General features: G+C 45.2%; 1 protein-coding gene and 1 long non-coding RNA gene across 2 annotated transcripts in view; one reads left to right on the top strand and one right to left on the bottom strand.

The window, feature by feature from the left end:
- LRMDA (leucine rich melanocyte differentiation associated) overlaps positions 1 to 802 on the bottom strand; it is a 1,052,350-nt gene extending 1,051,548 nt beyond the window's left edge. The window contains exon 1 of the mRNA XM_036928616.2: positions 312 to 802. Within this exon, the coding sequence (XP_036784511.1) occupies positions 312 to 341 (30 nt within the window). The 5' untranslated portion in view covers positions 342 to 802. The remainder of the gene's footprint in view (positions 1 to 311) is intronic.
- On the top strand, positions 386 to 5,485 carry LOC118933805 (uncharacterized). The gene is made up of 2 exons (XR_008998950.1): positions 386 to 522; positions 4,729 to 5,485. It is a non-coding gene; the product is annotated as an uncharacterized LOC118933805 (long non-coding RNA).
- Positions 5,486 to 13,126: the final 7,641 nt, after the last annotated feature.

Genomic DNA, 13,126 nt, shown 5'->3' with positions numbered 1-13,126 from the left:
CATCCAGCCTGACGGAAACGTTGGCCCGGCTAGTCCTCATCAGTGAGCACTAGGGGCAGAGAGAGGTGGAGGGGACCTGGGTGACCGGGAGGCCTCTCCCTCGCCGCCCACGGCCAGAGGTGGGCCAGGCCCCAAACGGACTCTGTCCTCCCAGAACTGGGGCAGGCCTGGGTACCCGCAGACTCCCCACCGCAGGCGCAGCCCCGAGGCTGAGCTGGGAGCCCTGTTTAACCTGGGGATGCCATCGCCGCGGCTCTTCTTCCCGCACCGACTGTGCCAAACGAGGCGGGGCTCGCCCGGGGCGGACTTACTTGAGTTCCACTGACCACGAGCCCGGCCATGGCGACGGGCGGACGCGCGGCACCCAGCGCGGAGCGCGGCGGCGGCTAGCAGCGCGGGCCGAGCGCACAGTTCCGCACTGGGCGGTCAGCTGACCCGGCGGAAGCCCGAGGCTGGCCGGGCGTGGGGACCTCGGCTCTTTGGCGCGCACGCCCAAGGCTCCGGGGCCAGCTCTCTGCGCAGGTGAGCATCCGCACCCTCCACCGCGCACCGCAACAGGTGGCCCGCGGCACCTGCGTCCCAGCGGGAGCGAGTGACCCCTTAACTTCCCCGTGTCCCCTGGGTGTCCCAGGCCCCTGTCACCCCTTGAGGGGTCAGAAGACTAGGAAGTGTCCCCCAAAACTCTGTCCCCAGAGCTATGCTGTGTTAATGGGGGAGCCAGGCTGGGGGGAGAGGACTTCCTATCAGGGAGGCCCCAACTGCGCCGTTTGCGGGGGGCACGAGGCCTTTCCTATATGTCACAATCCAGATTATTACATAACTGTCCTCAGCTCCAGGGGGGTGGGGCCTCTTGGTTGGAACTCCCCTCCCCAACTTTGCGGGAAGGGGGTGGGGTGAGAGGTTGAAAGGACACCTGGTGGGGTAAGGTTGAAAAGACACCTGTAGGGAGAAATGAGAGGAATTGAATTTCCCTAAAAATAAAGTGCAGGCTCACTAATTAAGCACCCCAGTTGACAGTAATAAATCCTGGGGAAGGAGAATCAAATGTTGTCTTCAAATCTCAGGCTTCTCTTACTCTCTCCCTCTTCACAAGGAATAGGTATTAGTGAGGCTCAAAGTCATCCACAGGGTCAACCCCACACACACACACCTTCCACTCAGCGGGAAGGGAAAGGTGGCCAGTCCTGCCTCCTGTCTGAAAGAAACCAGGCCCAGTGGCCAGGTAACTGGAAAGTCATGCCTGTCCTCAAATGCAAGGATCCACATTTTCTCCATGCCTCCTCTTGGCTTCGTGCCTCCATCCCCAGCCTGCACAAAGGTTCTACCAGATACTTATTTGCTATCATATTACCACATGTCTTCTATTGCATCTCAGAGCCAGGCCAGCCTTCACTGCCCTCTCCGCTCTGCTCTCTCCACTCCAGTGGGTACAGACACCATTCAAATAAAGAAAGGAAAACTGAGCCCTGACATGCCAGACTCCAGGTCTCATACACATTGCAGGCACCTCAACCCAGCAGACCTACTGATAATTGTAGCTCCCTGTTTTGTGAAGGGGGGTATCATTGTTCCGTATATCTAAACAGCACTTAGAAACCCCTGGTTGCGTGGCTGATGACAATAATTATGATCGTGGTTAAGCATTTTGTGGCTATCATCGACTCTCAGGCCTGGTGCCAACACATTGTAATGTGGGCCCTTATTGTCTGCCTTCTGATGAGCAGTATTGACCTCTGAGGGCTTGACCAGCCTGCCCCTCTCCCTGCTGGGAGAAGCGGATACAGCAAAGTGGAGCTGTAAGAACACAGGCTTGGCTGTGTTTACTTTGGGGGGTTCCAGGAAGTGCTGCAACAAAAGGTCCTGCAGGCCAGCAAAGAAAGCTTGTCCTCCAGAGATAAGGGGGATCAAAGGGAATCTTCCAAGGTCTGCTGCCCCATGGACCAGCTCCTAACACTCCTCCCTCCTTTCCTGATGGATGCACCCTCTCTGGTCTGTTGTCTACTCTTGTCTGCCTTTCCTGCCTGAAAAGGAAGAAGTGGGCCCAGACCCTGACAGTCATGATATTCTGCAACCCCCACCCCCAGCCCAGGCACCTTTCACCTTGGCCTCCCTAGAAGGGCTCTGACCAGCAGGGGAGAACATGTGGAGACAACCTTAAACCTACTCAAAGAAGAAATTGGAACCCCCACCCCCACCCTAGGAGCAGGGTGCTCAAGGTGATCTCATCCATGCCCTTGCCTCCAAACATGGTTTGTCTTCTGAGCATAGACTGTTCTGCAGCCATTATCTGCCAGTGATGCCAAGGCAAGCAGGGATCTTTTCTACCTTTCCAGACTCCCTGTCCCTTCCTCTATGTAGCCCCAAGGTGATCATTTTAAAAGCCCAATTTGAATCTGGAGTTCTTCGTCCATTGACCTCAATGGCTCCAAATCAACTAGTAATACAGTCTAAAATCTCTAGTACCCTCAAGATATTCTATGATGTCATCAACCCTTACCTCTCCTGCCTCTTTCCCCACGTCTCCCATCCTCGCTTGGCTTTTAGTTGTCAGTTCTGCCAAGAATGCCTCCCCATCCACTCTTGTCACCAGTAAGTGAACACACAGAAGAGGCCAGTTGACTATAGGGAAAAGATAACTGGGAAAATCACAAAAAAATAAGGGTAGGTCAGATTGAAGTGGGCTTCAGTGTTTGAAGAGTAAACTGATGACAATAGGGAGCGATTGAAAGTTATTGAGCAGAGTAGAAATTTGCTAAATGTAGTGGGGGTGGGGGGTGCTCCTCCAGAAAGGGACTGTACTCACCTCTCCTTACTCCCCTCAGCTTTTGGAAATTAGTTTACAGAAGAACAAGAAGGGGGAAGAGCAGGAGTGGAGGAGAGGGGCAGGGGAGGAGGAGAAAATCTGCATCTCTGTACCAAGGAAGACTGGAAGAGGAGAGTAGAGGACATCCTTCTATGTTTGCATCACCTTGAGCAAAAGGAAAATTAAATAGAAATAGAAAAGGTAAAGTTCTTCAGGTAATGTGGCCCTCCCTTAGGGAGAGGTGAGGGCAAGGAATGCCGAGATAAGGTTGGCCCAGGAGGTGGACAAAGTGATTCCATTTACAGGAACAAACAAAGGAGACAAGTCTTCCTGGGGCTTCTTGAACACCACTCTTTCTGTCCCTGCTCCAGGAACACTGAGGGAAGGGGACAGCTCAGGCAGTCATCCAGGTTCTTCCCCAGTCCCCTCACCCTATTCCATGGCTACCTGAGAAATGGCTCCCCCGCCACACACCATGATTCCACAGCCCCTCTGCCTCCACTTCCAAGGACCAGGCTCTGTGCTAGGCACCGGGGGACATATGACTTAAGACATATCCTTGAAGAATCTGTGCTCATATATTTGCAAAAATATCTGGAATTGTGAGCCTATTTTCTGAACCCAAAATTGAGACATGCCACCCAATTTCTACTGTGTACTCATGAGGAACACAGCACAGAAACTTCAAATCAGACCTGGGCTGGAAATCCTGGGCCTGTGAACTCTGGAGCTCTTACATATGCATATGGGGAGTGAGAAGGTTTAACACATAAAACAGGACATTTCCTTATCATCCTTGATAAAGAGAGCAATATTTTATTCCTACTGTCATCTTTGTTATTATTATTATTCTTTGGCAGAAAAGGCTCTTTCCCTTAGAGTTCTTCCTCACATTCCTGGGGACAAAAAGGAAAATCCTGTTTATTTCCAATCAAGGAAGTTGATTCTAGGGTCGGCCAGAAGCAGCGAAGCAGGAACTGATTCCTTAAATCTTCCAGCTCTATGCATCAGCAGCTGAGAGGACAGGGCCAGTTAACAAAGTTTTATTAGTGTTCCTACGTCTCCTTAGCAGAATTTTTATTCAGCTGGGCTTCCTTTCTTTCAGGCCCAGCCCCTGAACAGGTTAAGATGGTTGCTGCAATTAATCATGCCCCAGTCCCTAGTTCAGACTCACCACATTCAGATTTCAATTTTTTACAAATCTGCATGTCTGCATACAAAATGCTCTTTGTTGCTGACACAGCCTCCTTTCAGTCTAAAGGAGGGATTTTAGGAAGTATAGGAAAAACGAGAGGTTTCCAGGGCTCACTCTGCAATATTTGTACATACATGCATGGATTGAGCATGGTCATTGCTCCAAACCACCTCCCTGACCTCCCAACTGCACAATTTAAATTTTTAAATATATATGTTAAATGCAATCATGTCTGGCATGAGTATTCATTGCACAAATGTCATTTGGTTACTATTATATACTATTATAATAATAATTAATATTACTATTATTATTAGTTCTCAGTTCCTCCAAGTTCCCTTCTCTTAGGATCTTAAAAGATTCTGCTGTTGTTCCCTATTAATAGGCAAACATTAGCAAGGGGAGGGGAAGGAAGGAAGTTTGGAGGTGACTAGGAAAAGGGCTTCTGCTTTCCACACTACTCCTTTCGTCTGTGATTTTTGCAACATGCATATACTACTTTTGAAATTAAAAACAAGAAAGGAGGAGATTGGATGGAGGGGGAAGGAAAAGAAAATTCACAACTGAAATTTCTATCTGCTAATCTCAGCCTTATTTTCACAAATTCTGAAAACAGTAATGAAAAACAAATATTTTTCCCCAAGCTGCCTGAAACTTGCTGTATACTCCAAGTTTATACCTGGGTTCAAGAGGGGAGTCATCTCTGACTTGCTTATATTGGACATTTTAGAAAGAAAGGCAACATTTACCTGAAGAACCTGCTCAACTTTGTATCGTCCAGCCACAGGAGAGACGCACTGTGTCTAAGCGCCGGATACCCTTCCGGAATCCCAGCTTGGCTTGGAGAGGTTCTGTCACTTAGAGGCTGAAGAGCCTACCCTAACCTCAATTAAAATATATGGAACTCAGCAGATGAGATTCTGTTTCAGTAGCGGTGCCCTAGCATCTGTATTTTTCTCCAGTACCCCAAGTAATTTGGATTTATGATCATCCAGATGCACTGCTTTGGAAATCATCTGCTCCGACTACTTAGGAAGAACTAAGGCCTAACAAGTAGAAGGGACTTGCCCAAGGTCATCCAGCAAATGAATGGATTCCCCCAGGCCAGAACTCTGATCTTGTGAAGAAAATGAAAGAGGTCTCCTCCTATAGCCCAGTAAGAACAGGGTGAGAGACTGGGGAGGAGCAACGGAAAGATACCATTTCACATCTAATCGCTTCTTGTCACATTGTAACCATTTCCCTCATATGGAGCCTCATGCTGATGGATCAGAAATAATATTTTCAAAGTTATATCTTCAAGGAAATGGCTATTAATGTTCTTCCTCTCCTTTTAGAGCACTGAGGACTACATATTAATTTTCTCTCTACTTATATTGCCTATTTGCAAATTGTATTCACTACCCAATGCTCCAATTTGCCCTACCTAGAGATTATGATGAATAAATGTGTTCCTGGAAATAAAATAATAAAAAATTTGTCACTGAGATTTATTTTTATAATTATTTACAGTTATTATTTTAAAATATATGGCAGGCAGTAATAATAATGTACACATGAGGGTTCTGGCGTGATTTACCAGTATTAATTCAGAGTCTCTTCCCACTTCTCCAAAAGGAGTCCCAGCTCTCTTTTCAGCTCTGAGCCAGGGGCAAAGCAGGCTCAGTGCCACCTGGCACTACCAGCACCAGAGGCTGTGAATCAGATGAGCTGCTGGTCAAACCTTGTAGTGGCCAATGCCCTGGCCTGGGAATCCTGGACTCAAGACCTAACTTTGCCAACTACCTGGATGCCTGGGGATGAATCTTTTCACTCCTAAGGTCCTCATTTTAGGACCTTAAATGTCCTAACTGATCTAAGGAGAAACTTGTTACTTAAATAAAAATACAAGTAAATATGCACATCTCCTCAAAATACAGAGAATGCACCATTGGTAAATATTTATTGAGCACCTACTCAGACACTGGATAGGACAGGCACTATGTCAGGCACTCGGAACAGTAAGGAACAAGACAGAAATAATCTTTATTACAAAGAGGCTTACTCTCCGGTGGGAGGACACAGGTAACAAGCAGATAAATGATGTAATTTCAAGTACGGGAAATACATAATTTCAGAGAGCACTGACACATGCTATGAAGATAAAAGCAGACAATGTGAGAGAGAGTATGGGGTGGGTAATTGGGGGAGGATGCTAATTTAGATAGAAATGTCCACAGTCTCCGCTAGTCCTTCAGAGCCTTTCTCCTGTCACATCCCTGATGAGCAGAGCATGAGCAGGACTTCAGCCCCACTCATAATGCTCTTGTGATGCACAAACTGCACAGCCTCAGACAGCTGTGGAGTGTTCTGGGAAGGCTTCTCTAATGCAACCAACATTTGAGCTGAAGTCTGAATAGTAAGATAGAGCCAGCCATGAGAAGACTGTTTTCCAGGCAGTCTTTCTCTTCCAAGGAGAAGGGTTTTCCAGGCAGAGGGAACAGCAAATACAAAACCTACCAGTGTTCTCTCAGTCTCATGTTGTCGTGTTGCCACTTTGCTGATGCTTGAATGGAGAACTTGAACTCAAGTACTTCTAAGGATACAGTGTCACCCCAGCTAGAAAGATGAGTAGCCCAGGTTTACTCCACCAGACTTGGATTGCTCCTCAGCTCCAAAGCACATCTCCGAAGCCTCGAGATGCAGCATCTGGAAGCAGAAGCATTTGTGAGCATACAGAATTTCTACAGTCTTATAAAGCATTTGTGGTTTTCTTGGAGAAGAAAACACAGAGGGATCACTAAACCTTATACATGACCACACTGACGCAGACTCTCACAGACACACAAAAGCACACAAACATACATGTGAAATGTACAGATACATAAGACACATGCCAATGCCTAATTCATGCGTTCCATCTCATGGCTGTGGCCTGAGCCCTGAACCCCAGTCTGAGGCACACTCTGATCTCCCATCTACTGCCATAGCTACCAGTACCCAAAAGAGAATGTAGAAATTTTAGACTGTCAGTACTTAGGACCCAAAGGGTTTATAGCTTATGTTGAGGTACTAGAAATTCATTCATTCAATTCATTTACTTAAAAAATATTTACTGAGTGACTTCTCTATGCTTGATAATAATCTAAATTCCAGGGACTGAGCAGTTTAAAAAAACAAAGTTTCTACCCTGTGGAGCTTACTTTCAGTAGGAGGATAGAAAATAAACAAGTGATGCAGAGTATGTCCACTAGTAATAAGTGCTGTGGAGAACAACAGAGCAGAGAAGGCAGATAAGAAGTGCCAGGGATAGACAGGCTGATCTGAGAAGGCCCCCTAAGAAAGAGACATTTAAGACAAGACCTGCAAGAAGAGAGGAAGAGCCAGGTGAGCATCTGTGGGGGAAATGTTCCAGGCAGTCAGAACAGCAAGTGCAGAGGCTCTGAGGCAGGAGGGTGGTGTCTGGCAGGTTTGAGAAACAGTAGGGATATCAGAGTAGTGGAGTGACTAAAAGGGAGAGTAATGGTAAGTGAAATCAGGGTGCAGGGTGTGGGGCAAGCAGGGGGATATCATCTAGAACTTGACAGACTGAAGTTAAAACTTGAGCTTATACTCCAAGTGAGATGGGGAGCTTAAGGAGAAGATGCACATTTTATGAAGACTCCTCTAGCTGCTGTGTTAAGAATGGACCAAGAAGAAGGAAGTGCAGAAGCAAGCAGGTTATTAGAGGAATCGTGGGACAGGGAACAGTATCTTGATATATTTTGAAAATGGCATCAACAGACTTTTCTGATGGATTGGCCACAGGGAGCATGAGAAACATAGAAGTCAAGAGAAACTCCAAGATTTTGGCTTGGGAAAGTGGAAGGATGGCGTTGTCACACTAAAGTGGATGAGCAAATCAAGGGATGGGGGCACCAGGGGATCACTTCTGGACCTGAGAAGTTTGAGATCACTTTGAGACATATAAGACAAAATTTCCAGGAGGCAGTTGGTACAGAGTATAGAGTTAAGAAAACAGATGTGGACAAGAGTTAGAAATTTGGGAGTCCTCAGTTTTTTTTTTTTAAGATAGTGTTTAAAGCCATGAGACAGGGTGAAAGTGATGGGAAGACTGAGCCCTTGAGCACTGACAGTGAGAAGTTAAGGGGAAAGGGAGGATACTCAGAGAGACTGAGAATGAGCAGCTGGTCAGGTAAGGAAGAACCAAAAGCAAGTCGGATCCTGGAAGCCAAGAAAGGAAAATGGACAAAAAAAGATGGGGTTCCAATGTAATGACCAGTCCAGCCAAGGATCATCAGGAGATGAGGAAAGCATTGGGTGAATAGGAAATTCACATGGTTTCAAAGTATCATCCTACAGAGTGCATGTGAATTACAAAGGGCAAAATATATCTTTACAGTGGAGAGATCTGGTGATCAAATCCTACCCAAGAGCTCAAATGGAACATTTCCAAGGGTGAGACAAGCTGATGATATGGGCTCTGATATGATACAATGGGAAGTATACACCACCTAATGCTATTCTTGCCAAAATGTTTAACCAGAAACTACTCATGTGGAAATAGACAAATCCAGAGAGTGGAACACTCTTCAAGAAATCCCATTCAACTGGGCCAAATTGCCCAAAACATCAGTATCATGAAAAAAAGTCAGGGGTGGAGGGCAGGGAGGAATGTTCTAGTAAAAATAAACTAAAGAGATGTGTCTAGCAAGAGCAATGCATTACCCTTTATTGGATGATAGAACTGGGGGGAAAGGAGCTAAAAAGACACTTTAGGGACAATTGGGAATGTTTAAATTTGAACCAGTTGATGATATTGCTGATGATGTTAAATTAACACTAGTTTTCTTAGGTATGCTAATTGTATTGTGGTTTCAAATGAGAATTTTTTTTCCTTAGGAGATGCAAGCTGAAAAAATTAAGAGTAAATATCAAGATACCTACAGCTTTCAAATGGTTAAAAAAAATGTGTGTATGTGAGAGAGAGAGACAGAGCATGCCAGTGTGGTAATGTGTTAACAGCTGATGAGTCTAGGTGAAAGGAGTTGGGCCTTCATTATTCTGTTCTTTAATTTTTTCTGAAAATTTTTATAAATAAAATGTTAATAAATAAAAGGGAGAAGCCATGATCAATTTGTCCAGGGCTACTTAGGATCAAGTAAATTGAGGACAGAGAATTAATCACTGGACATAACAACCAGGGAGTCATTGGTGACCTAGAAGCTGGGGAGAGAGCAGAAGAGGTAGGCAGGGACCAGGTCATAAAGAGCTATGTAGGCCTCACTTTGAGCACAATGGGCATTAAGTGGTTACATTTGTGCTTTAGAGCAATGGTCTGACAGTTTTGGGGAAGATGGATCAGGAGGGGGGAGAATGGTTTTGGAAAAATGTCTTCACAGGCTCTGAAAGTGCACCCAACCCCACACAAACGGTGTAGAGGGCCTGAAGGGAGAGAGTACAGAGACTGGAGCCCAGATGCTAGAACTTGTTGTCTGGAGACAAATATGAAGTAGCCAAGATGGTGACATTCACCAAAATAACAGACTGGGGTTCGGGGATGACTTGATACGATTAAAAAGTCTACATGCATTACACCCTCCTCTGGAGGGAAGCAGCAGATAGGACACTCTAGGATCAACAGGAGCATGTGATTCTGTAAATGCATCACGTTTGAAGAGCTGGTGAGTCTTCCCACACCACACTCTGTGCACATGACACCTGAGCCAATCTCATTGTACTGGGGACCATGATGTTGGGTGTGACCTGGCAATGCCCTTATTTACAAGCCTCCTCATTCTGAGAACCCCTCTCCCCATAACCCCTCCCAGGTCCTGCTCACCCCTCTGAACAAGCTTTCTCCAAAGCTCCAGCCCTCAGTGACTGCTCAGGATCTGGAACATCATTGTACAGCCTATCTTGATCCCTGGCATTGATGTCTGCTATTTAGCATTGTTATGTACATTTATATCTGTAGCCAATTTCCCAGCTAGGTGCTCAGCTACTTGAATGTAGGGAACCCAGTTTATATCACAAATTACTTCTAGCCTTGCCCAAAATAGGTGATCTATAAACTAGGAAGGAGAGGGGAGAGTGGGAGAAGATGGAGACCATAGCTTAATATTCCCCTTAAAAGTTCACCTTGCCAACTGTAAACCGTGGGGGCCACTTCTCACTTCTAGTGTTGGGGGGTATTACTTACAGACCATTGCTGCCAGACCCCCAGTCCCAGAAGGAGAACTCCTGGTAGAAAGCCTCCCTGAAACAGCCCAGGGATGCTCTCTCCCAAAGCTGTTTGCAGTAAGTGACTCACCCAATTAAGAACATCTACATAACAAAGCCTCACCGGGCTGCAAGAGGTCACAGAGACTGTGAAGTGTGTCTTTAGTGTGTGCAGCAGAGAAGGTTCACTAATTACCAGTCATTTCCACCCCTCAAGAGCCTGTCAGCCTTTGAGATGCAGGGGATAAAAGAATCCCCAAATCCCCACCCCACACCAATCACTCCTCCCTCCCCAACCCTCCCCTGCATTTCAAACCTGTGACTAATAAGTGCCAGGGGTGGGCCTCTGCCCACCTGGCTCTGAGCTGGGAGGCAAGAAGGACAGAGGTTGCCTTGATTGGGAACATTTTTTACTAAAAGGGAACTGGGAGGAGCAAAGAAGAGAAGAGAGTTCTGGAGGCCCTGCATCTTTGTCTCCATTAAATGAGCAAACAAAATTCGTATTTTCTTTTCTCTATTTAGAAGCGTAGAAACTGCAGATGTGCAAAAAGAAAGTTACCAACACCCTCAATCCTACTCCCTAGGTCACAGGGACACCCTTGCAGTGTGCTTTCTAGGGGACATGTATTAACTGGGCAAATGCCTGTCCCTGCTCTTTCTTAACCAGCTTTTTTCATTTAATGATATATCTCCAACACCTCACCTCTTTCCATGAGAACATGGAAAGAATGTCAGAGCTGGTGGGGATGCTGACCTGGGCTAGCAGAGAAAGAATCTTTGGGCATTAGAGCAAAGGAGGGAGTCACTGCCAGAATTCCTGAAAATTGAAGGAGGCCATTGTGAGGGAGGAAAGAACTCTGACTTTTGGAACTTGGGCAACTGACTTCCTCCTATGAACCTCAGTTTCCTCATCTGTAAAATGGGAATAACAACACATGCCTCACAGAATTGTTGTGAGGATTAAAAAACGGTGGATGTGAAGGACTCTACAGGCATTGGGCAAGTTTTAGCACTTTGTTTTAATAAGTGTTATTCATGTCTATTTTTTACTTAGCCCTCTGCTAGTCTGTTAGGAATGTAAAGAAGACATCTGGTTCAGGCCTGAAGGATGTCAAACTGGGAAGTTGGACACACATACAAACACATAGTTAAACATTAAGAATTTAAATGGCTCATAAAAGATATCATCAGTTAGTAGATAACTGAGTGCCAGATGAGGGGCACAGATAGCACTGCAGGGGTTCAAAGGTAAGAAAGAACACAGGGGGGAAAATAACAATAACTACAATAACAACGATGACAACACCCTTCTGAGCACTTTCTGTGAGCCAGGCACATGCACTGTCTTATTTAATTTACCCACTGACTTCACCTATGAGATAGGTACCATTATCACATCCATTTTGCACAGGAGGAAATGGAAACTTCAGAGATTTTAAGAACTTTGCCCCAAGTCACACGTTTAGAAAATATGGCAGTACCATTCTTTGGAACCAAGCAACTGAACTCTGGAGCCCACCACATTCTGAAGCACTAAGATCTACTCTGATGGAGGTAAGGGAAGAAAAGCTAAGCCTTGAGTGGGATGGTACAAGAGGGAGGATGTGGCCCCTTCAGCTTCTATAGTTGGAAGCAGGCCCTGCATTGTAACAAACAGGAAGGAGATTCAGATGATAGGCAGACAAAAGAGGTTTAAAAAAAAAACACTACATGTCCATTAAATAATTTATAGTAACACTGAGGGTTAAAGTGATGGCCAGAACTGACTCCAAGTGACCTCTGGCCATTCAAAACACCAAAGCCAGCCCTCAGGGTGTTGGAAGGCAAGTTTCTAACAGGTTTCTAAAATGTTTTTTGTACCACTGTTTTGTTTTGTTACCACCATTGGGAATAAGATTTGCCAAAGGGGCAGATAAAGAATATTTTTTTTGCTGCAAATATAAAACCCCCAATTTCATTGACTTAAACAAATTGGGATTTTATTTTTCTAATAAAACAAAAGTTCTGGAAGTGACTGATTACTGGAAATGTCTCAGTGTCCCAGTGCCATCAGGATTAAGGGGCTCTCTGCTATCCTCTTGGATTTTTCCTCATGGTCACAAGACAAGGATGCTATGGCTCTAGATATTATATCCAAGTTCACAGAAGGAAGGAAAGAGAAAGAAGGGAAAGATAAGGGTCAGAACATCGGTATCATCTCTACTGAGCAGGAAAACAAGAAAGTCTCCCAATGCTCCTACTCCTGCTTTGCCACCTCCTTACTTCTACTTGTGCCTCATTTGCCAAAACTGGGTCTCATGACCATCCCTAGCCACAAGGATGATTGGGAAAGATGAAAACAGTATTGTCATGATTTGCTTACACCAATCATGAACTACTGCCCAGGCCTGGCACATTGCTACAATGTTAAGCTTAAGAAGAATGAGGGAGTTGGATATTGGACAGTCTATCTAAATTCTGGTATCAGATTTGGGCATTGCAGGATTGCAAGTTGGACATAGAAGCATGGGGAACAAAGGCCTTCCAGAAAGAGGTAGCAGAAGTAGAAAAACACAGGCAGGTGCAAAGAATAGAGAAATTAGATTTGCCTGGGGTATAGACAGCTGAACTTTTGGCACTCTCTCCTACAGAAATAAAATCACTGATTTCAAGGGCATAGACACAATAAATTTTGTTAGTGAAAAAACCTGTTAACAACCTATATGACCATCAACAGGGGAACATTTGAGTAAGTGGGGTATATCCATTCTGTGGAATACTATACAGCTAAAAAATGAATAAATTAACTTTATATCTATAGACACATTTGTTATTGAGAATGAGAAAGTTGCAGGTATCACTAATGTAACCATTTTTGTATCAACAAGCAATAATATAATAGCCACATATATATGACTGTAGTATATACAAGCTGGGTGGAGAAAGGG

This window comes from Manis pentadactyla, chromosome 8 (assembly GCF_030020395.1).
Source record: "Manis pentadactyla isolate mManPen7 chromosome 8, mManPen7.hap1, whole genome shotgun sequence".
Taxonomy (NCBI): domain Eukaryota; kingdom Metazoa; phylum Chordata; class Mammalia; order Pholidota; family Manidae; genus Manis; species Manis pentadactyla.
Note: the sequence above shows the minus strand (reverse complement) of the source record. Positions and strands in the feature narration are given on the sequence as shown.